The sequence below is a fragment of the Grus americana genome, chromosome 19 (genome assembly GCF_028858705.1).
Source record: "Grus americana isolate bGruAme1 chromosome 19, bGruAme1.mat, whole genome shotgun sequence".
Classification (NCBI taxonomy): Eukaryota; Metazoa; Chordata; class Aves; order Gruiformes; family Gruidae; genus Grus; species Grus americana.
Window position 1 is genome coordinate 1,291,064 of NC_072870.1, and position 22,261 is coordinate 1,313,324.

General features: G+C 47.2%; 1 protein-coding gene across 4 annotated transcripts in view; it reads left to right on the forward strand.

Annotated features, from left to right (window-relative positions):
- The window catches only part of CALN1 (calneuron 1), a 157,308-nt gene that overhangs the window by 20,812 nt on the left and 114,235 nt on the right, over positions 1-22,261 (forward strand). The window contains exons 1-2 of one of the 4 annotated variants that reach the window (XM_054847955.1): positions 6,155-6,198; positions 20,782-20,906. In XM_054847955.1, the coding sequence (XP_054703930.1) occupies positions 20,789-20,906 (118 nt within the window). In that variant the 5' untranslated portion in view covers positions 6,155-6,198; positions 20,782-20,788. Of the gene's footprint in view, positions 1-6,154; positions 6,199-6,856; positions 7,934-17,487; positions 17,572-20,781; positions 20,907-22,261 lie in introns of those variants that run through there. The other 3 variants (XM_054847957.1, XM_054847958.1, XM_054847954.1) reach the window with 3 other exon arrangements.

Genomic DNA, 22,261 nt, shown 5'->3' on the forward strand with positions numbered 1-22,261 from the left:
ATGGTGGGAGACTGAGTACCTCAGATCTGGGTGAGGTGGCATCCAGAGAGCCATGGAGTATTTCCAGCCATCCATTAGGACTGTGGCTTTCAGCAAAATTACAAATGTGTCCTGGAAAATGCTCCTTCAAGCTGGCCAAAGAGACGTTATCCTTTCTGGGCGTGGGAGCTGGTTCTGCACTTGGCAGCTGACTTGGGGCCGTGCCGCAGCCAAACCCCACGTGTGCCACTGCAGAGTGAGCTGGCACCGGGGGACACCGTGGGGATGGTGGCTCCTCCTGTCCTGCTGCCTGCTTCAGGGTGGCACGTGCTGGTAAAAACCAAATATCTCTATAGCACAAAGCAAAGAGTCCGTAGGATGTGCCTGGAGAGCTCAGCACCAGGTCTATATGCTCCCGTGTGCGGTTTTGAGCATGGCCCGGGTCCACCTCTTGTCCTTCACGTGTGGAGGAGCAGGACGGGTCCCTTCCCTCCATCTCTTGCTTTCATTTCTCAGCAAGGCATGTGCCCTGAGTAACCCGGGGCAGCCAGCGCACCGTGGTGCCTGCTGCAAGCTCGCCAGCGGAAGGTGGAGGAATGCACATCTGGAGGCTTGGAGACGCTTGGTGCCTGTGTGGTTTTCATTTGGAGGCCTTTCCGTTGTTGATTGACTTAATTAAATTTTTAAAAAAAAAAAAAAAGCAGACAGGATTGGGCTTTTTTTTTTTTTCTAATGAAATGCCTTACTTTGAGAGCTGCAGAGCCAATTTTCATTTTGAAATTTCCTTTAATTTCACTTTTAAAGTTCCCCCCAAAAAATTTTGAGCTGCAAACTGAAAGGAGGTGTTAGACTTTGTAAACCAAACCCAACCCCAAATCTATGAACTGACTCAAAAAGCATTTTCTGTTTTGCAAAGTCGATTTTCTGGAAAAAATTAAATATTTCATTTCTTTTCCATTGCTTTTTTAAAAATTAACTGAATTCTTCAAGGTATCTAAAATATTTCTCATGGTTTCTGCCCCAGCATGGAGAAATGCGGGTTGGTGCTCGGATGTGGGATGCTCTTCCCCTTCACCCTACCTGCTGAAAGCCTGCTCTGTGGTATGGCGTATTCTGGTGCATGGCTCAAGATTTGCAGATTTGATGAAGAGGAAGAAGATGCTTAGCAATCCTGGGGCTCTCATTTGTTCTTCGTGCCCCAACGTGTGTGTCTCTTGCTTGCAGCCATCCTCCTCCTCCTTCCATCAGGTCAGACCTCAGTGCCTCCCCAAGAGACCACACTTGCAGCACAGGGCACAGCCCTTCTCGGTGTGCCTGAAAATCACTTCCCAGATCCCGAGTGAGATGTAAAAGTAAGGAAAAGGAAGAAAATATCTCTCAGGAAATTTGCCTATTAACACCCCAGACACAAACGTCTCAATGGAGCTTTTCCCCTCTGAACCAGCTAAAATGTCTCTCACTGATGGGAAGTCTAAAAATAAGCGCGTTCTCCACAAACAGCTTAAAGATGTTGAAAATGAAAAGCAACAAAGGATGTAGAACGTATGAGTCACTAAATTACAGGGCTATCTTTCTAAGAGCAAAACAAAACAAAAAAAAAACCCAACCCAAGACCAAACCCTCCCTGCTGAAATTCATTGTGAGTTCTCTGGGTTTGGTTTGGGGCTGTTTGCCCCGCGGTGCCTGTGCAGACAGTCATCTTATTTTTGTGGGCCAGTGAAGGGCTGAAACCTTATCCATTTTTATTACATAGTGTGCCAGAGCTGCTCTGTATAAATAATAAGAGTAAAACGAGTCTGCTCAGCGGCATGAACAGGAGGTGCTTTTCTCTCGCACATGGGCATTTCTGCTGATTTTTTTGGAGATAAACCCCCTTGCACAAGCTCGCTGGATGTCAAGCTTTCTTGCAGGGAAGAGTGTGAGTGTACATTCATCTCAACAGTGTGTTCTTCTGGCCCCATCTAAGCCACAAGTGTTTGGACTCTCAGTTGGGAGCGAGCAGATTTTTGTGGGTGTAATCGCATTTGTCTATAGCTTTAGTTTGTTGAGATAATGTAATTAAAAGGAGTTCTCGGTTTGGGGCTTTTTGGTTGGTTTTTTTTCCTCCCTGAAGGTCTCATTTCGTGATGAGCTCCGGTAGGGTTGAATCTGTTGCAAAACTGAAGCTTTTTTAGCATTTGCAGATGAGCTTGAATCAAAATCTTGGCGTTTGAGGCAGCAGGAAAGGGGATGGACTCGTGCCAAACCCATGCCTACATCTGATGTTTGCAGCCAGCCCCAATCTCTCTAATAGGCTGGAATGAAACCTTGGATCCAAGCAGATGGTAGGGCTGGAGATGCGAATCTGCCAGCGCTGCTGTGGCCCAAGCCTGCTGTTAGCGTGTGCAATACCCTCACCGGGGTTTGAAGGAGCCGGCGGCTGCCCCTTTCAACCCATCAGCACCTTCATCCCTCCTCATCCTCGCCGTGGTGAGGGATGGAAGGGCAGCAGCACCGGGCTGGGCTGGCGAGAGCCTTTCCCTGAGCCTGTTGCAGTAGCCGGCTGGCTCACGCTTGGCCCAAATAACCCATCGATCAATAAATCAGTTGCCTGAGTTGGCGGGTACAATAAAGGCTGTGCACAAGGATCATAAATCCTCAAGCGGAGCTCGCTCGGCAATGATTTAATCTAGATATTTAGTTCTGAAATGCGCTAATTAAACTTCAGGATAAAGCATCCAGTGCAAAAGCAAGATGAATAAAAAGTAAAAATAAAAGTTTCTCCTGGAATAATTAACCATCATTAAAACATGAAAATCCAGGCTGGGGAGCAATTGTATGCCTTCCACAAAGTGTTTCATCAGAAATAATGGGATGAAATTAAGCAATGCAAAAATGTAGGCTGAAAGTTGAAAAACTTATCCCGCTTGTGAGACCCATTAGACTGTGAAATGTTACTGAACCCTCCCCAGGGAGCACCCAAATGTGCATTTTTCAGGATGTTTAAAATTGGACTGGACAGAAACCCTCTGCCCAATACTGTGGGGAATAATTGCAGACCTCCTCACTTCAATGGGCCTTACAGATCTTTCTGAGTCTTAATTTCAGTGGGTCATCCCTAACTGAGCAAAACTATTTCATTTCAATAGAGGACTTCCTTATCTGAAGGACCTGTAAGTTTGACCCTACAGGCCTTACATCTAGATATTATATAGGATATTTTTAAGAATCCAGCCTCTTCTGAAATACGCTGGTTTGCCCTGCCTCCCCTTGGACACCGCATTTATTGCTGCCATATTTATCGCGTGCTCACACAATGCTTCGGCCACTGCTTTCCTTGGTCTCAAAAAAAGGCACCCGAAACGAAACGGAGACCTCACCGTGCCTACGCGCCCGTGGGCTTGCTGAGCATCTCCCTACGAGCTGGGTGGTATCCAAATGTAATCAGCCTGACTGGTGTACAACAGCTTGATAGCAAATTACATCAAGCGATAATCCACTTGTTATTAGAGTGACAGGTCAGCGCTGACAGTGACAACTATCACCGGTCCCCAACAGGCAGCCAGGCAGGTCTCTGACAACAACCTTCCCTGCCTTGCATAATTTTTCACTGTGTTACTTTGTCACATTAGTATTATATTGTCTCTCGCCGTATCATTTTCAGGAGTGTAATGCGAATGCCACGGTGCTGATTTCCAAGGTAGCCCTCCCATCGCCGCCCCCACCACCACCACCCCCGGCCCCGGGGAGCTGCCTTGCTACCGAGGACGACTTCTTCAAAACAGAGGGTTTGACACGATCAGCTCTGTATTTTAACAAAGAAAAAGAGAAAAGGGCCGCTGGGTGGTTGTATTTACGCAGCCGCAAGTTTAGAGATACTCTGGATATATTTAGGGATTAATGAGAACTTGGTCCTTTAACAATTTTTAATAATAAATATATAAGCCTAATGGATTTTCCAGCTACTGTTTTCAGCCATGAAGGTTGGAATCTTTTCGGCTAATGTCTTCCAGAGCTGAAGGAAAGGAAATTAGCTAAAGGCAGAGAATTGTGTTCTGAAATAAGGGGCTTTGTCCCCACTTTACTCACGTAAGCAGCCCAGCTAAAGCTGAGGGAGTCGCAGGTGAAAGTTTCCTTATGGATCATGCAAAAAATAAATTAAAAGTAGAAGGATGCGAAGAGATCAATTGGAGTCTTACCCTGCTGAAACAGTGTTTGGTCCCATCATTCAGCTTCCACCGATGGTGCTGAGGGCCATGTTTGCTGGAGCAGGAATTATCTTCTCACTGGATATAGAAATGCCGATAACTTAATAAAAAATGGTAAAATTGCAGGATGAAGCCAGGCCTGCACAGCCCTGATGGTTTATAAAGGTCCTGGACCATGGCTAAACTCCTACATCTCCATCGAGGCCTGGGACCTGGTGAGCAGGCGATGTGCAGGCACTGGGCGAGGGGCAGAAGGATGCAGAAATCCTGTGCTTGGGCAGGAGTGCTCAGCTGGTGAAGCAGAAATAGTTTGATATCGATGGAGATGGGATTTCTAGTTTGCATGGGGAGGAGAGAAAGCAAAAATCCCTCTGCTCGTGGTTCCTGAGCTGGTGATCATGTTCCTTCTGATGGTAAAATCCCAGCATGGGAAATGGCATGACCCAGGAGGCTGGAAGGAAGGAGACGGGAAGGATTTTACATCAGAAAAGTACAACACAGGCAGGATGTGAATTAAACACCTTTGAGCCATAAAATCGACACTTATTCTGAAGGCTTTGTTCAATGCTTACATGATTGTGAGAGTGTTGCTGTAGATGCTGGGTGGCTCTCCAGGCTGCTTCCCGGATCTGACCAAGGCAGTTTTAGTTGACATGTGTGGACTGTTGGGTTCCCATTAGAGACTCTTCTGCACTCAACCGGTTTCACCATCAGAACATCTCTCGATGTATTTACCCTAAATTGTCTTTAGCTGAATTTTGCCCCACTGGAAATACCCTGGCCCATCTTTCCCCACATAAGGCTTTTTCAGTGGGTTTGCCAACGCCAGGGGCAGTGATCCAAAGAGCATGTGCCTCCGGTGCGTTCAGAAAGGGAAGTGAATAGACAAGGAAGCTCCAATGAGCTCCAGCAACTCCAGCAATGTGGCTGCAGTAAAGAAAGGTATCTCCTGGCTGATCTGCGGTGGTAGTTTCAGCTCAGCTGAGAAGCCTAAGGTGATGCTCAGCAAGCCGGGAGGGGTGCACTCCTTCAAGCACTTGCTCTAACACTCGGGAGAAGTCAGGACCCTCCTGAAGGTGCCAGCATCAGTGTTTTGTAGCTGCCTGCTCTGCTCCTCTGCCCTCCTCAGCATCAGAGGGGCAGGCAGGCTGGGCTGGGACCCTAGGTTTGGGGAGACGCACACCTTTGTGCGCACAGGAGACACGTGCAGACGTGGTTTCTTCTCCTCCATTGCTGTTACTAAAAGAAGAACCGGCAGACTACCCACCCCCCCATGCGAGAAAGAGACCTGGAGAGCTTTCGGGGAGTCAACTTTCTAAGGGGCTCAGCCCCACATTAATGATTCCTTTGGGGTCGTGGACCATTTGGGGTTGTGCTCTTTCCCAGCCGCCTCCGGGAAGGAGGAAAGGCGGGCGGTGGGAGCTTGGCGGAGAGGATGGAGCAGCCGGAGGCTGGTGCCTCTCCCCTGCGCGCAGCATCCCTCGGGGATTTTTGGGGAGGGGGAGGTGGTGGTGGGGCTGTGTGTGGATACACCAATGTGCCGGCGAGGAAGGGGTTAGCGGGGGCCTGCCGCAAGGTGGGCCGCGGCGGAGGGTGTTCCCCGGGCGGGCGCTGCGCCGCCGCCCTGGCCGGGGGCTGCCGGGGGGAGCGCGGGGGGAGCGCGGCGCGGCGCGGCGGGGCTCGGCGCTGCGCTCGGGGCTGAGCGGGGCCATGGGGCGCTGAGCCGCAGAGCGCTGCCGCGCCGCGCCGCCCCGCACTTCGCCGTTATTATTATTCTTATTCTTCAGCATTCTCTATTTTTATTTCATATAATTTTTTAAAAATTTTTATTTTATCTATTTTATTATTATTATTATTATTAATTTTTTACTCCGCCATCCTCACCGCCCAGATCTCTCTCTCTGCCTCCTCCCTCCATCCTCCTTTTGAATAACTCGGCCAGGAGCGATCTGGAGGAAGGGGGGGGGGGTGGGGGGGTGGGGGGGAAGAGGAGCCGAGCAAACCTGTGGCGGAGGAGCCGGCTGGTGGAGAGGTGAGTCGAGGAGGGGGTGAGACCCCGAAGAAGGATGGGGAGCACCGGTTGCCCCCCAATTTGGGGGAGGGGGGGTGTTTGCAGGGAGCCGGCTGCGCGACCGCGCAGCCGGCTCCCTGCAAACACCCCCCCCCTCCCCAAATTGGGGGGCAACCGGTGCTCCACGGGGAACCGATCTGTTCTCGCCCAGCCCTCCCGGTTTCCTTCGACGGGGCGGCGGCGGAGCGGTCCCCCCACGGGATGCAGCGGGGTCCGGGGATGGCGGTGGGGTAGAGGGGGGGGGGTGTCTTCGGGTGTGGATGCTCATTCCGGCCGTCCCCACGCTGACTCGTGGAAACACTTGGTACCCCGTCCCCTCGCGTGTGTGGTTTGTTCACGGGTGGTTCCCCCCCCCCCCCCTCCTTCTTTGGCTGTGTGTAGTTGTGGGCACACACATGCGTGTTTGTGGAGAGGGGCATGCAAGTTGCCATGGAGCAGTGTAACATCACTTTTGTTGCCCAGAGAGCCCTTTTTCTTAATTTCTGGGCCCTCTCCTCGTTCATACCGTGGATGATGTAATAAGCGCTTGGTATCTATGCGATGTCTTGCTCTTGTGGAGTTAGATAAGAATGAAGATCCCAGAGCAGAGGGAGCATCCGCCATCTGTTTGAATAGACGGGTCTTAATGAATCTGTCAAAATCAACAAACGTGCACGACGGAGGAATTTGGCCCCAAACACCTACTGATGCCGCTGTCGGCAACCAAAAGACTCCCAAAGAGAGTCCTGCCTGTTGCCCAGATGCCTAGTAACTGCTTTAATGTATTCAGCCCAACCTTGTTTTATTTCAGATATAATTTCAATCACCAGATTTAATACATGATTTGCAGTGATTATCTCCTGATTTACCCACTTGAACAGCAAAAGGAATGCATTGAGAAGGGCTGAGCTGCCGTGCTTTGCTGGTGTCCTGAGTGTGAGCTGTTTCTCCTGTTACTCACCAGCAGCTCAGACCTTTTCCACCCACCAAGTTTTACTCTTTCCCATGTAGCAGCTGCATCCCCCTTAGTACACGCCGCGTTGTGTCGCACTAATTCGCTGGGTGCCTTGCAAGCTTGCCTCGGCTCTTGGTGGCTTTTGGAGTGTGTCGAAAGTCATCGGGATACAGACGGGCTCCGTCAGGAAATGATAGCGGGACGAGATCGGCTATGGGAACGGCTCGCTGAGGTCTGGCCGGGCTGTGGTTGCCTGTAACTCCGCCGGAGGAGAGGTGCGTGATCCTCTCTCACTTGATGTGCTTGCTGGACTACAAGAGGATCTCCTCATTTCCTGGGAAATCAAATTTCCCCATTGTTCAGCTGTAAAATAGCTGCACAAGGCCGTGATTGGCAAAGGACTGGATCACCCAGGTTGCTTACATCACGTAGGCAGCTACCACCGAAATGACACACTTGATTGAAGGCCAAAAGAACCGTATACGTAACTGCCTGTGATTAAGCTCCATATGATGCCTCAGAGCAAGTAAAAACCCCTCCTTCATCTCATCGTGTTTGTAATGAGACAACCGTTGCAGGGATATCATTTGGGTCATGTTGTGGCTTTTGGGGGATTTTTTTGGTTTGTTTTGGGGGGTTTATTTTGCTTCCGGCTGTAAACTTCCATGACCTGCAACAATCTGCCGTTGCTCCCTTGCGTGATGCCCCATGAGAGCCTGGTGCTGTAGGTGTGCTGGTAGCTGGGAATACAAATTTTACCAGGTAAGATCTCCCAATGTCATTTTTTAACAAGGAATATGCCAGCTGGCTTCTTTTGGGGAGGGAGAGGGTCTCTGCATGCGTCCTTTCCCCACTGGCATGCATATGTGGTGGTGCAACTCTTTATTTCTGGGAAGGGTTTGATAGGGGAAGCTTCATCTTTTCAGTTCTCGGAGTCTTTGTGGATGCTTAACTGTTTCCTCAGAGTATGTGCTGTACCTGTAGATAAATCCTCTGTGCACTGCACCTGTAGATAAATACTCTGCCCTGGCTCCGGCGAGGCAGTTTGCACATCTCCGGGCAGTGAGGGATGGGGAGGGTGGTGGATCAGAGCCAAACCCTGCACCAGGTGAAACTTCCAGGTAGCGTTAAGAACCGCAGGGGTCTCCTTGGGGAGGGCTCCATCCTGCGGGAGCTGGCTTCTGGTCCTGCGCTCTTTGGCAGTGTGTAGACATCGTCTGGTTCTCACATCATCTTCCCTTAAATTTTCAGTGGGGTAGGATCAGGCTGGGGCCCAATCCTGCAAGCTGATGGGTTTCATCAGTGAGCAAAAGCGCTTTCCAAGCATCTCCCTGCTACCGAATCCCAGGGCAAAACTTATCTTGCAAAAAGAAAAAAACAACAAACATGTAAAGATAAATAATTTGCACAAATGCTAATTTTAACAAAATCTCCTTCCTTTCCTGTCTCAGCTGCATGGGGAGACAGGGTCGTACCTCTGTACTCACACTCTCTCTGACTTCATTGTCATGCAGTTTTTGTCCAATCATAACGTGCTTGAGGATTATGCTGATGCAGCTAATTCCCTCCGTATCATGATATGTGGGGATATATATAAATATAGATGGACATATAAACAATATTTTTGTGGCCACTTGTCCAGGTTTTCCTTCAACAGACTAAATCCCAGCCCAGTCTTGGTACGTTTAAATGGCTGGTCCCATGCGTCTCACACAGCCTCCAGCAAACCTTCCTCTGTAAGTTACAATGCAATGCAAGTCCTCTCATTTTATTTTCCTTTAAATGACCTAATTTCTAAGCAAAATCATTGTTTGACCAGGAGTGAGATGATAGTACTATGCATGTTTTATCTTCCAGAGTTATCGTAAACTGAACAAAATACTCATGGAGAAACTACTTGTATTAGAAATACCAGTAAACATCATTTTAGTCGATTTGTGCACATATAACTTTATTGATTCAGCATGAAATATGGCAGGCAATCTATTAGGAGATGTAAAATGAAACAGGCAGAACCTTTTCAGAATACGTTGGGAATGTAGAATGGTTTTGAGAAGGTTCATTTTAGCCAGGTGGATTGCTAAGGTAAACTGAAATGATTTTTTATGAGTCCTGTAAACAATACCAAGTCAATTTCATTCAGTTTTATACAGTCCACAGCTGACGATATATTAGTTAGCTCAGCTGCTAAGTGGGGGGAACTGATATATATGGAGAAGCTTTGCAAGACCGGGCAGTCTTCAATTTTTAACCTGTGAATGTGGTTAGTGTTAAAAGTGTAAGCAAGAAACTAAAGTAAATACCAGGTATTATGCAATAGTACTTGGGCTATCGTGAAAACAGGGCAATAGAAACAAACTGTTTTATAGGTCTGCTTTTGATTAAATGCAGTCTACTTTGATAAAAGCTCTAAAATGTGAAAATGTTTCTCAGAATAAAGACATTAAGCAGTGGTAATTAAAGCCACAGTGTGGATTTAGTCTGCTGAACCTGAAGTCCATGGGCAGGACATGGAAAACGTACAGAAATTCAGTGGGTGGTTCTAAAACTGCCCTCTCATTCCTTGAACTTCATATCTGCTTGTGGAGGCTTACTAGGCATAATTATGTATACACTTTTACAGCATGATAAAAGAAAATCTTAAACATCTGCACTGCATGCTGTCATTAAGAAGTCTGTTCGTAGCTGAAGCTTTCAAGCAGCATATACCTCCCTTTTTTATACATTATCGAGCCATTTAACCTGGATGGAGGTTTCGGATCCGCACCATTCATTGCTTGTAGCCTTCCACCCCTGTGTTGGGTACCTCTCAGGGGGGCAGGCGTTGCAAAGCGGGGTGCTGAGGCACGGCGGCTGCTGTGTTTGTCTCTGAACCCCCAGCAGTGAACCAATACCCAGCAGCGCTGGGGAGAGCTTGGCGGAGGTACTGGTTTGGGGATGTCTGAGCCATCCCTTTTCCTTACCCTCCTGTATTTCCATCGTCACCACACATGTTTATTGTAGTTCTTCCCCGTGGTATCTGCAGAATGGTTTTGGATATTTATAAATGCAGTAAGGGTCAAAATCTGGCTGCTTTGCTTTTGAAATAGGGCGTAAGCAGACACTGGGTTTGCCTGTGGTCACTTAGTGTCCTGGAGGACACTTGCATGGGGTGACAGAGGTGACAGCACGGTGGGCACGTGTGCACGGAGAGAGCGTCTGCGTGCAAAGAGTTTCCCTGGGATCTTTTTTCCCCTGATGCCGGCACGTTAAACAATACTGTGAGCGTGCCCAAGAAGCTGGAAGCTTGTACAGTCGAGGGAATGGCCGCCACTGATATCCTGCACAAATTCCAATTGGCTTAATTCCTTCCTAACCTAAATTCTCTTCGCTTTTGTACTCGCTTCCTGCCAGGGGCCTGATTCTGCAAAGAGGTCAGTAGGGCAGAGCCTCACTGAAGTTAATGAGTTGCAGCAAGCTTGTGCCTGCACCGGGATTGATCCACTTTAATGAGGTTTTCTTCATTCTCCTCTATTTGCAGGACCATAACTGTTTGCATAGATACGACGATCATTTTGAAGGGTTACCCAATCCTGCAAAGCCTTAGGCAAACAGCTAAGTAAATAGCCCGTGGGCTTGGATGAGCACTGCTGATGCTTGCAACCTGTCCCAGTGAAGGTAACTGGAGTTTTGCCATTGCCTCCCATGCTCGCTGCAGCCCCCCTCCCCGGGGGAAGCGTGCCCCCCGGGCATGCATTTGAAGACCCAGATGTATTTGTGCTGCTAATTGGCAAGCTTCTCAAAGGGTCTGAGGACATGTCTAGAGGCTACTAAAGATGTCGCAGTAATGTGTTCTTTGAGATATACTTATATATTCATCCTTGATCTTAGATGCTCTGCTCTGACCCCTTTTAAAAATTGCATTTTACGAAAAATGCCCTCTCTACTATTTTTTTTCTGCATATTGGTGACCTCCACCAGGGCAGTGATTTCCCCATGGAGAGCTGTTGGCACATCAACTATTATGCAAATGAGATTCCAAATAGTTGATCATCCCTGCCAGGTATTAAGGTTGGGAACAGCCAGCCCAAGAGCAAATCCCAGGAAAAACAAGAAAATGAAGACTCCATAACTGTTTTCAATTATTCAGTCTCGCTGGTTCTCCTTATGTTTCAAGAAGAAACATGCAAATCTCTCTGGGTCTAGCTTGTTTACAGAGTGCTCGTGGGTTTAAAATACAGCCAGCATCAGATTTCTGTTGTACATTTCCTTCAAATAAATGCTGAAATAAAAATAAGGATGCTGTAATTTGTGCCACCCCAAGAGCTAAATACTGTGCTCCAGCAGGAAACGATCATTTTGGTTTCTTGGAACAGCTTTACTATAATCTTCCAAAGACCAGTAGCTCACAAAGAAAGGAGTGCCGACTTTCTCAAGGCAGCTCAGCTCTCTCTGATAGGATCTGGTTTCTTCTGAACTAAGGTGTTGGACGATGAGGTGCTCCAACACGTGCTCAGACCCTGCTGAGTCCAGGGAGTGCTTCAGCACTTTGCAGCATCCGAGCTCCAGGGCTTACCCCTGGGACGAGGTCCATTCCTGCCAACTGCTGTGCATGTATAGAGGTCATTGCACGTTTGGGATCTACCTGTATCCTCTTTCCGTAAGCAGCTAAATAATATCATGGTTGGTGTTAAACAGCTGCTCTGGGTGGACAACGCACCGTTCGGTGGATGCCCTGGCACCTCCTGCAGTAGTGCTTCAAGTCCTGTGTGTCCAAAGGCAGCTGATGCTTCCAGTTTTCTGCATGGATTGGTGCCATGAGCACAGCAGTACTGAACCCTTTCTCACCATGGCCTGTTCCTGGCTCAATAGTAGTTAATAGTAACCAGCCTGGTGGTTCTGGAAACTTCTTGTTGGGGCAGGTCTTCATTTGGGTCAGTTGATGCTCTCCCAGTGAGCAAACTGGGATCCTCTTTTTAAGTCTGGATCCTCTTTTAAAGCTGGGCTGTACTATGTGTATGAAGACACTTTCCCGCAGCAGCTAATAGCCTTGAATGTTTGCAGTGGGGAAGTGCTTGGAGCGTATCTTGATTTGAATCTTACACTATGATCCACCTCAATTTATATGAAAATTATTCCAGTGTTATGGTTACCCTTGCCTCTTTAATTACCTTCTGGCTCATTTATATATGTTGATGGCTCCAGTCCTCATAGCTCCTAGGGAACTTTCTGTAGGAACCATCAGCTATTGCTTTTAAAAAATAACCCTCACCAGATGTCCAAAAGTCTCCTTTAAAGAAGAGGCCTGGCATAAGTCATATTTATTGAGAGTAATTAATTGTCCTGTTAAAAAACCTAAATGTTTTGGCATTTCATTAATAATACATAATCAACCAACAGGCTATTTGTAGTGTGTTACTTTGTTAAATCTGCTGTAAAAATTGTCATTATTTATATATTTCATGTTTATAATTACTCATCTGTGACGCACTCAGTCTGTTATGAATAATCCATTGTATATTGTTTTCTTAAATAGGATGCTTGCTCAGTGTGCTGGGGGTGCCAGGAATCGCTGCTAATAATGTCTTCATGTCTGATTTATGCCTGTGAAGTGAAGGCAACTGGACATGAGTAAATGAACAGAAGCACGCTCAGAAAGCTGTCCTCAACACACACTCGATAGCAAATACTCGACAGTTGTGAGTGGAGGAGAAAACGGTTAAACAGAGCAGGGACACGTGTTAGAAATGCATTACGGGCGGCTAAAGATGCACAAGTGACATTTCCTTGCTGTTTTGACATTCTCTTGATCTCAGCTGAAAGCTCTGCGATACTTTTTTTCTTACTGCCAACAAGGACCTCATTACCCTATGCCATCAGTTCGCTCTGTATTATCTTCTTGTGTTCTTCCACTTGGAAAAAAATGAGCTAAGTATTCCAGAAAAAAGAGAAATCTGATATTTTTGTATTTGAACAGCGAGGACTGTTGAGGGGGTCGGTGTAATGGTCTGAGCAGATGTGGATGATGGTACAAAGCCTCTCTTGCACCACTGACCTGCAATGTGTGCTCAGCTGAATGTGCTTGGTGTTGACTTTGTCCGTACCCCCGCAGCCGATAGCCTGGGGGAGGGCACGACGAGCCCCCGCTGTGTGCCGGCAGGAGAGGAAAAAGGAATCCCTGGGCATAGACATGGGGTGGTCATCGATCCCCTTGGCAGTATTTGGTGGGGAAAAATGAAATGGAGCTGAGGTGGAAGGCGCCTTGGACAGTGCTGAGGGAGCTGGCAGGGTATCAGCCGCATGTGTTCTCATCTCGGCACCGATGCTGCTCAGCCCTTGGGGTGTCTTCACAGACTCCTGGTCTTTTAAGGCCCGGGAGGAGTGTCAGAGCATTTAACCTGGAAAACAATATATCACAAGCCATTAGATTTCACCCCGTTAACTCCAATACCGAGCTCGGTAGCCTGCGCTTGGCTCAAGCGTGTCTTCCAGCAAGGCACCTGGTCTTGTCTGGGAGACAGCAACGTGTCACTCGTTCTGGTCGTTTGTTCCAATGGTTAATCACCTTCGCCATTAAAAACTCTTGCTTAGTTTCCAGTTTGCATGTTCATAGCCTTCAGCTTCTCACCACGGAAGCCCTTTGCCTTTGGATATTAGAGCTTTTAAGTAGCCTGCGTGTTTTCCTCTCGTCAACTCTTACCTGGTCCTCAGACAGTCTTTTCTTGGCAGCCCCACGCTGTGGGTCCTGTCGTCTTGTAGAGGAGCTGAACCCATCGGAGGGAAGGGGGGGCTGGCGCATACCCACTTCAGTCTCCCCAGGGATAAAAACTCCGTTCCCAAACTGATTCTTTACTGTTTCCATGTGAATTTTTAGAGGGGGAAGAAAAGAAGGTTCAAAGATTTTTGTGGTGGTGGTGGCTTTTCTTTTGCTTTTTAATATCAGCTCAGAAGCTTTCAAAGACAAATGTGGTTTATATGAAGATGGGAATTTTTTACTAAGCCTGGCTAAACTCTACCCCTGCAGCCAGAGGCTGGGGGCAGCAGAAGGAGCAGAAAGCAGCTCAGTGGCAGAAAGTGGGAGAGAGAAACAAAAAAATCTTGGGATTGCTGGCTGCGAAAGGTGAGGATGAGTTTGGGGGCTCAGAGGAGCTTGCGTGAACAGATGAAATGCTGGTGAGTCAGTTATGATGGTTATTTAATTATGCAGGTTTAAGCCTGTTTGGGAATGGAAAGGGGTCTTTAAACCCTCGGCGTGTGATGTGCTTGCCCTGCAGATACAGAGCTATCCAGTCATTGCCGTCCTCGCCTCCTGGCAGTTTAAGCTGAGAATCAGCATAAGCCATAGTTAAAAAATAACAAACAACAACTATGGTTTAAAACTGTCCCACTGTGTTCTCACATGTTCAGCTTTCAGAAAATGTGTATATTTTATACTTGACCCGGCATCCGCAGCTCTTCCTTTCTGCCATGCAGAATTCAAAGGCAGCCGTGAAGCTTCAGTTGTTTAGCGATGTGATGTCTTTTAAAGTGACCTTCCTCTTCTTTTTAATTTCAAATTTTCTGGAGAAGGTGGGGGAAAAAAACCAGCACAAAACCATCTGAAGTGCCTATTGCTTTGTAGTCCTCGAACCTGGAAGTTTATCGCTCATGAAGTGCCTCTGTGGCACTACATCCATTAGGCTTGTCACTCAGACCTTGTTTCCTGCATTTCAGAGGACTTTCTTCCCAGTTACATCCCTGAATGCTGAAAATGGTATCAGGTTTGCAAAGTCCTTTCACCCATTGATCACTGTGGGGAACTTTATTCCTAGTATCCCAACCCAATATCTATCAGCAAGATCTCCACTTTCTTGGTCATTTTCTGAAATAGGAGAATACTTTCTTAGGCTTATGTCAATAAATAATCACCTACAGCGTGAATGCCATGTACGGTGTGACAAGGACGAGGGCACATGTGGGTCTGGAGGGTCAGGGCTGAAAGTGGTCCCTGGGGGCCAGGCTTAGTCTGTATCTATCACCACCAGCAAATGCATAGTGAATCTCACACACGCGCGCGTGTGTGTGTGTGCATGTGCACTTTGGATTAAGGTCTCATGTTTGCAGTCCATAGATCCTTGTAGAAGGTATGAGATGAGTCAGGATGGATTAATTCGCTGAAAATATCATGTAGTGAAGTGAGTAAATGGTGAGTCTGGTTCTGAGAAGCAGCCCTGCTCCCAGAAAGTGGGAGTACTTCCGTTTTCCAGAAGTAAAAGAAAAACCCTTTCAGAGGAACCTTTAGGGCTCACTTGCACTCACAGGCCAATGACTTTGCATTACAGTCTGAGGAAATTTGGCTTCCAAAAATGGTCCGGGGTGTTCACGGCTCTGTGCAGGCTGTGGCGGCGGACTGGGAGTGGGGAGGCTCTTGTCTTTCTCCTCCTGCAATAGATCTGTTTATATATAGCCCAAATGTGTCTTTCCATGTGTTTTGGGGGATTTGGCTTTATTGGTATCAATAGTCAGAAAATACAAACTTCCGCAAAGATTTTCCTCCCTGGGAGTATCTATTTTAGGGCTTTCTTTTAAGGCTCCCTGTGCACCTTATTTTTCTCAATCCCAAGGAACCCTTCCAAGACCCACTTATATTGATTTTGTAGCTACAGAGAAAGCCATCTGCCTGAGCACGCTTTCATTCCTGTGTCTCTTTACGCACCTGACTTGAGACTGATTAAACAAGACTTCTGCATTTTATTGCAGCAGCTTAAATCCTCACACCTCATCACAGAGCTCTCGATGTGCTTCCCTTCCCCACATCCGCAGAGCTCCTCCCAATGCCAAAATGAGACTCCTTGGGCCCTTCAAGACTTTCCTCTGGTAGCTCGGGCTCATATTGCATTTGAGGTGCCAGGTTTTTGCACAAAATAAAGAAGTAAAAAAATCTCTAAAGCTATTGTTAGCAACAGTGAATGCAGGTGATAAAGTACAAAGTGACTTAGTGCTCTTCCTAGCAGAAGGATTTTGCCAAAGCCATGTGTCTGCAACAAAACGCTTGACCTGTCTCCCCATAAATATATTGGCTACAAACACAGACATGGGGATTTAATCCAGCTCAGTTGCCCCACGCCGGAGAGCATGGGCTAACCACGACCCTCGGCTGTTACTGCCTCCTTGGGAGAGAAGGAAGGGGCTCTTGCATGGGCAGCAATGAAAGGAAAACGTACCAGAAGAGCAATGGAGACTTTTTGGAAAGTGGGTTGTGTCCCCTGACTGATGTGTCGTGCCCACAGCACAGAGGAATTGCCCAGGTGATGCTCAGGGGTCTGTTTGCTCTGCTCTTCCCTTTGGATCCAGTTAGATATGACACAGTCTACCTGAAAAGATAATGACAACCGTTCAACTCTGGGGAAAATGAGATAATTTTTTTCGGAAGTCACTGCTCTTATTTGCCTTAGATGTTATAATGTTGCTCTGCCCCGGAGAGAAGCATCTTTAACACTGTTACGTCATTTGATGAATTTTTAAAGGGCTTTAGAGTGAGCTGGGGGACTTCACAGCTACTGTTCCAGTTTCCCTACCATCTGGTTGCTTCATGGATTTTTCTATGTATTCCTGTATTTTTTTAGCCCGATTTCCTAAGAACATGAAGCCTAGGCTGTTGTACTGCACCTGTGTGCTTGTACACCCATGTATGTGTGTTTTCCCATACTATCAGCTTGAACCCTCTGCTCAACCTCAGCCAGATTTGTGGGAGAGATGGAGATCTCAGTTTTACCATCTTCCCGTGTTTCCCCACCGGCACGTTGCTGCTGCTCTGTTTGACACCCATGGGGCAGTGGCCAGGGGACTGGTCAGCATCCAGAACAGGGACCCGTTAGCTAACCTGCTGGGCAGAAGCCAGGATCCACAAAATTACAGTTGAATAGAGAAGGCAAATACACAATACTGGCCAGGCATAACACCCAGCGTACAAATGATGTTGTGCGTTATGTGCCTGAGGCAGTAAAACCAGGATGAACTCTTGGGCATCATTTTGTGCTGCACACAGGAGAGAGGTTAGCAAGAAATCTTTTCCAAACTGTGAACTACCAAGGGAGATCCAGGATCAATATAAATTGATCCTGATTCCATCTCGTTGACTGATACTTAAGTTAAACCTTCCAGTTTAATCGTCATGTGGATTTTCAATTGGGCCTGAAAGCCTTTTTAAAAAACATATCGCAAGAGCTGGTGAAGAATGCAAACTGGAGCGAGCGTAGACATGTGAGCATCACGTAACTGCCTTTTTTTTTCCTGACGGCAAATTGCTTACGAACATCTTATAAATTTCACAAATGTGGTTGTGCTGAAAGGAAAGAGCGAGGCTGGCAGTGCTGCCACCGGGCGTTACGGGGGATGTAACCTGCTGGTGAGCTTGGCGCAGAGACTGAAACCTTGGCAAGGTACCATGGTAACATTTCCATACACATGTTTACGGGTTCTTTGAGGGCTTTTTGGTTAAATGTCAATGTTTTCATGACATTATTCAAGGAGATTTCATTGCTCCAACATCCCACTATGCCTTTGAAAACTGCTTTCAGTTTGCAAGTTGCTCAGTGGAAAAATGTGTCTGTCTTGACTGCTTGGTGATGGAGAGCAAACCTCACTGCTAGCTGCCTGCTCAGAGGCTTGTTGTACAGCTCTGTAAAATGGGGTGAGAGCTGGGGCATCTTCCCCATTCCCATCCAGAGAAGAGGTGGGTGCACACTGCTGCAAATTTAACACGCTGAAGCGATAGAAAGCTGTTGGCACCCTGTGCTCCGGCACCAGTATCTGTTGCTGACCGAGTGCCCGGGAAGGGCATCACCGCGGTGTGGGGTGGATCCCAGCAGCTCCAGTTCCCTTGTGGTTTGAGTTTAGCCAGGGTCTCAGCTGGCACTGGAAGGAGGGCCAGCACTTGCCAGCCATAGGTGAGCTTAAGGTTCCCGTGTTTCCAACATGGACGTTTGGGCTAAATCCGAAATGAGCCTGGACTGATCTGGCTGTGCTCAGACAGACCTCTTGTTCCCAGACAGACATCGGGCACGTGCGTATTTCCATTAAGCTTTGTACATGTTTCAGCATAGGGTGGTTTGCACAATGCAGTGCTTTGCTTTATGAGCTCTCACACAGCCCACACCTTGCAATGTCCCTTTTTGGCCATTTTCTTGCCCCGTGCAGGCTCGGTTCTGACAGCAGTCTCCCATCTGCAGGACGCTGAGTGCTCCTGAAGTGCCGCTGCACATCTGTGTTTGGACTTCTGGCACAGGAGCTGCTGTTGGTCTGGTTTTGAGCATCTCTTGTTGAAACTGGAGGCAGGCTGCTGAGAGCTGCTGAATTCCAGCAGGGTTTCCATTGAGTAATATTGCAATTTTAAAAAAAAATAATATACCTAGGCAGTAGAATTAAATCCAGGATTTCTCACTCTGGGATATCATGGGGCCCCCCCAGTACTAAAACACATTACAGGATCCCAGGAGGGAGCTGATTTTAAGCACTTCAGCCCTCAGGGGAGATGCATTGTCTTTTTTTTTTTTTAATGGTCATAGAAGTGAAGGCACAGAAAGTGATTTCAAAAATGCCTTAGTGCACCTAAATGCATGGCTTGCAGTTACTCCGACCATGGGTGAGCTCAGGGAGTGCGAGGGGCTGAGCTCCCTTCGCCCAGGAGCCAGGGCAGGCAGGTGCCAGCATCAGTCCCCAGCCCCACGTGCTCATCGCACGTGACGTTTGCAATGCAATCTCTCCCTGCAGCTCCACTTGGGCCATTGCAGGTCTCAGATTTAAACCTCTCTTTAATTTGGTAGAGTTTTGAAAATCAGTGTAATTGCTTTTACATTGGGCATGTGATTATAGACAGAAAACATGGATCGATTGCTGTGTGAATACTTTGTGGTAGGACTGGAAGCTAATGAAGATGGTGCAAAGGACTGGGAGTGTCTCTCCAGCCCTGCTCGTCGGGATCTAGAGCTGTACCAAAGCTGGGATTGCCTATGTGTCTCCCAGTGGGTAGGTAGAACTCCTGTCTTAGCACAGAGCAATATGTCATAGCAAGCAATATATCAGAATGAAATACATTAATTGGCAAGTGCTGGGAAATTACAGATATGCTTAATGAAAAAGAAAACCTTGTTTAAGGTTTCTAATGTGCTGCTGAAGAAACTGGCTCCCAAATAAAAATACTTAAAATTACAATTAGGATTTATTTACATAATTACTGCAAGAGAAATTCTAGATACGTGCTAAGCAGTGCAAGAGAAACCTCATGGCTTTTCTTCTTCTTGTTCCTGTGTCTTGAGGTTACTTTGCTCTTGGTGAGTCTATTAAAGGTTTTACTAACTCAGTGAGGCAAAGAGGCACTTGTTACAAAATTCATGCATATATGTATAAATATATTTGTTTTATTGACTGTGGTAAGAACATATGTCTGAGTAAGAGCCAGATCATCCTTGTAATTGTAGTGTTGGCTGGAGAGCGATTCAGTAGGTGGCACTTATCTCTTTATGGCAAAGCAAGCTGATGTCCCGGCATGGCTGTAGCGCGAACACCCTTGGAGTTTGTTTCCAAAGTGTGTCCCCCACTGGCATGAGCAAGATCTGCCAAAGTCGCCATATACGTTTATATTAATGGTCGGTTCCAAGCCATACTGCCCAGCGTGTCCTGGCCACCTTCCAGCCCCTGCAGAGACCCTGGGCCAGATCCTCAGCTGACGTCTGGGTGGCTCTGTCACCTCTGCTGATTTATATCTGCTGGAAATGTACAGTATAAAATGCAATAAGCCCATGATGGGGCTGTGCTGATTGAAACCAGCCAAGGGTATGACAAATCTTCCTCTTAATATTTCAATTGACTTTGGCAAACTTGCCTCTTTCCTGTGTATCCTAAATCAATGTGTAAGTGCTGCTGACAGTAATTTCCACTTTTGTCTGTGCAGATGGCTGCCCTTCACTAGGCTGCGGTGTTTATACCTGCTAAGTTTGCAAACACTTTCCTGCTACAGCCTCCTATTGAGCAGTATTTTTCCTTAGCTGTCATATTTGTGAGATGAAAATGTTCTTTGTTGGGCCCTGCTCGAATGTGAATTTTCTTCTTTCAGCAAGGGCCCCTGAAGTCTGGAGTGGAGGCACTGGTGTCTCGCTCATCGCAGATGCCCTGGGCAGGGGGAGGTTGAACCATCTTAGGGGTCTAGATGCTCCAGAGGACGGTCTGAGAGCTGGTGTCCAGACCCTTGCATGGCTTTGAAAGTCATGCTACTGGATCCTATGACTTTTTAATTGCATGTCAGTGTAGACCCCTATGCACTATATAATTACTATCAAATAGCAAATCTCTAGGCTGAAAGCTGCAGTATAAGTGGTAGAGACTCACATTTTCCTAAGGCACCGCTGTTCTGTCTCTGGAAACTCTCATTCGGCACACAGAGAAGCTGCTGCTTTTTTGTTTGTTTGTTTAGCTCCTGTCTTAGGCACTAAATAAAATCTGCAATCCATCAGTCATGCACTGAATTTCAGTGCACGTTCCCTGGTGTAGGATGCTTTGGTCCAGCTACTCTTTCAAGGCAGGCTATTGCGCTATTCGAATAAAACAAAGACAAATAATTCAATCAACCTTTCTCTTCCCTCTTGTCTTGTCAGGGAGAAGATGCCATTCCACCATGTAACAGCTGGCTTGTTGTACAAAGGCAACTACCTGAACCGCTCACTCTCCGCTGGCAGCGACAGTGAACAGCTAGCGAATATCTCCGTGGAGGAACTGGATGGTGAGCAGCGTCCTTGTGTTTTTCCAAAGGGGCTGGGAACAGGGAAAGGCTCATTTTCACCTTCCCTGTAGCTTTGTCCTGCAGTAACCGGAGGTATTGTCCCCATGAAGCAAGGAGCAAAAGGCAGGTCAGAAGCGAGATGGCTCAGCAGATCAGCGACAAAGAAAAGTTCCCTGACCAAAGTTATGTTGAGAGCTATAGACTGATTTCAGCCTCAGATTTTGTCCTTCTGCCTAGAAATAAGGCAGCTTTTTGAAAGAGTAAGGCTGCTTTTTATGGGCAAAACTTTGCAAGAGAAAAAGTTAGGCTAATATCTTTTTATAAAGATGTCTTTAGCCCTTCCTGGGAGCCTGCAGAGTTGAATCTGTCTTCCTAGCAAGTCTTCTAATCTGCTTTGCGGCCTCTCAAAAGTGAGGTTTCTCTCTGTGTCTTAATATAACAAGATGTGTGGAGGTGGCTTGTGGCTTAAGAAGCTGGAAAGAGCTTTAAAATTCCCTTTTCCAGGTCAGTGATTGGGAGCACAGACCAGTCTGAGGCTGGCAAAGGCCATCAGGGAGGTTGTCCACATCTGCTGCCTGTTGGATCCCATGATTTCCTCTCTAGAAGCTGTGCTGCTAATCCCTTCTGCCCTGCAGACAGGATGTGAGGCCAGGTAGACTCCCAGTCTGGTTCGTGGTGGGAATGTCTCTTTTCTAGGCGATTTGTGGCTCACGAGGGTCGTTTCTAAGCAAAAGTTAATATTATTGACAGCTGGTCTTTGAGGGCTGTGGAACAAATTGAACCTCTTGGTTTGCTTCCCAGTGGACATTTGGTATAAGGCATGATCATAATCAATGGTCTCAATGGAGAACTTGATGAGTAAATGAGCAAGGGAATGGTGCAAGGTGGAAATGGTCCTTCCAGGTTGGAGGCATTTTGGCAAAACATAAGGTCAACATTTCTGCCCACCCTCCCACTTTTCACCTGTGTTTTGGTAAATCAGACCTCAGTTTTCAAGCCTTTTCAACTTGGAAACTTTGGCTTTGGTTTGCAAGCTTATCTTAGGTAAAAATAGTGCTTTCTGAATACTTGTAACTGCTTCTCTTCTTCCCAATGAGTATGTGCTGAATGCAATTTGTATGAGAGTTGCAACCTGAGAAACCACTTTCAGTGCCGGGACCACAAGGACTGCAGAGGGGTCTTCTGGGCTCTTCTGGGTTACAGGAGCTTCACTTGAAGACTTGAGTTGGTGAGCAGAACTGAACTAGCTCAGCTTCCGTGCATCCTATAGATGACAAATTACATTTCAAGATAGAGCTTACATGACAGGGGTTGGCTGAGCAGACAGGAGGACCTTGGATGATGTCTCACAGCTT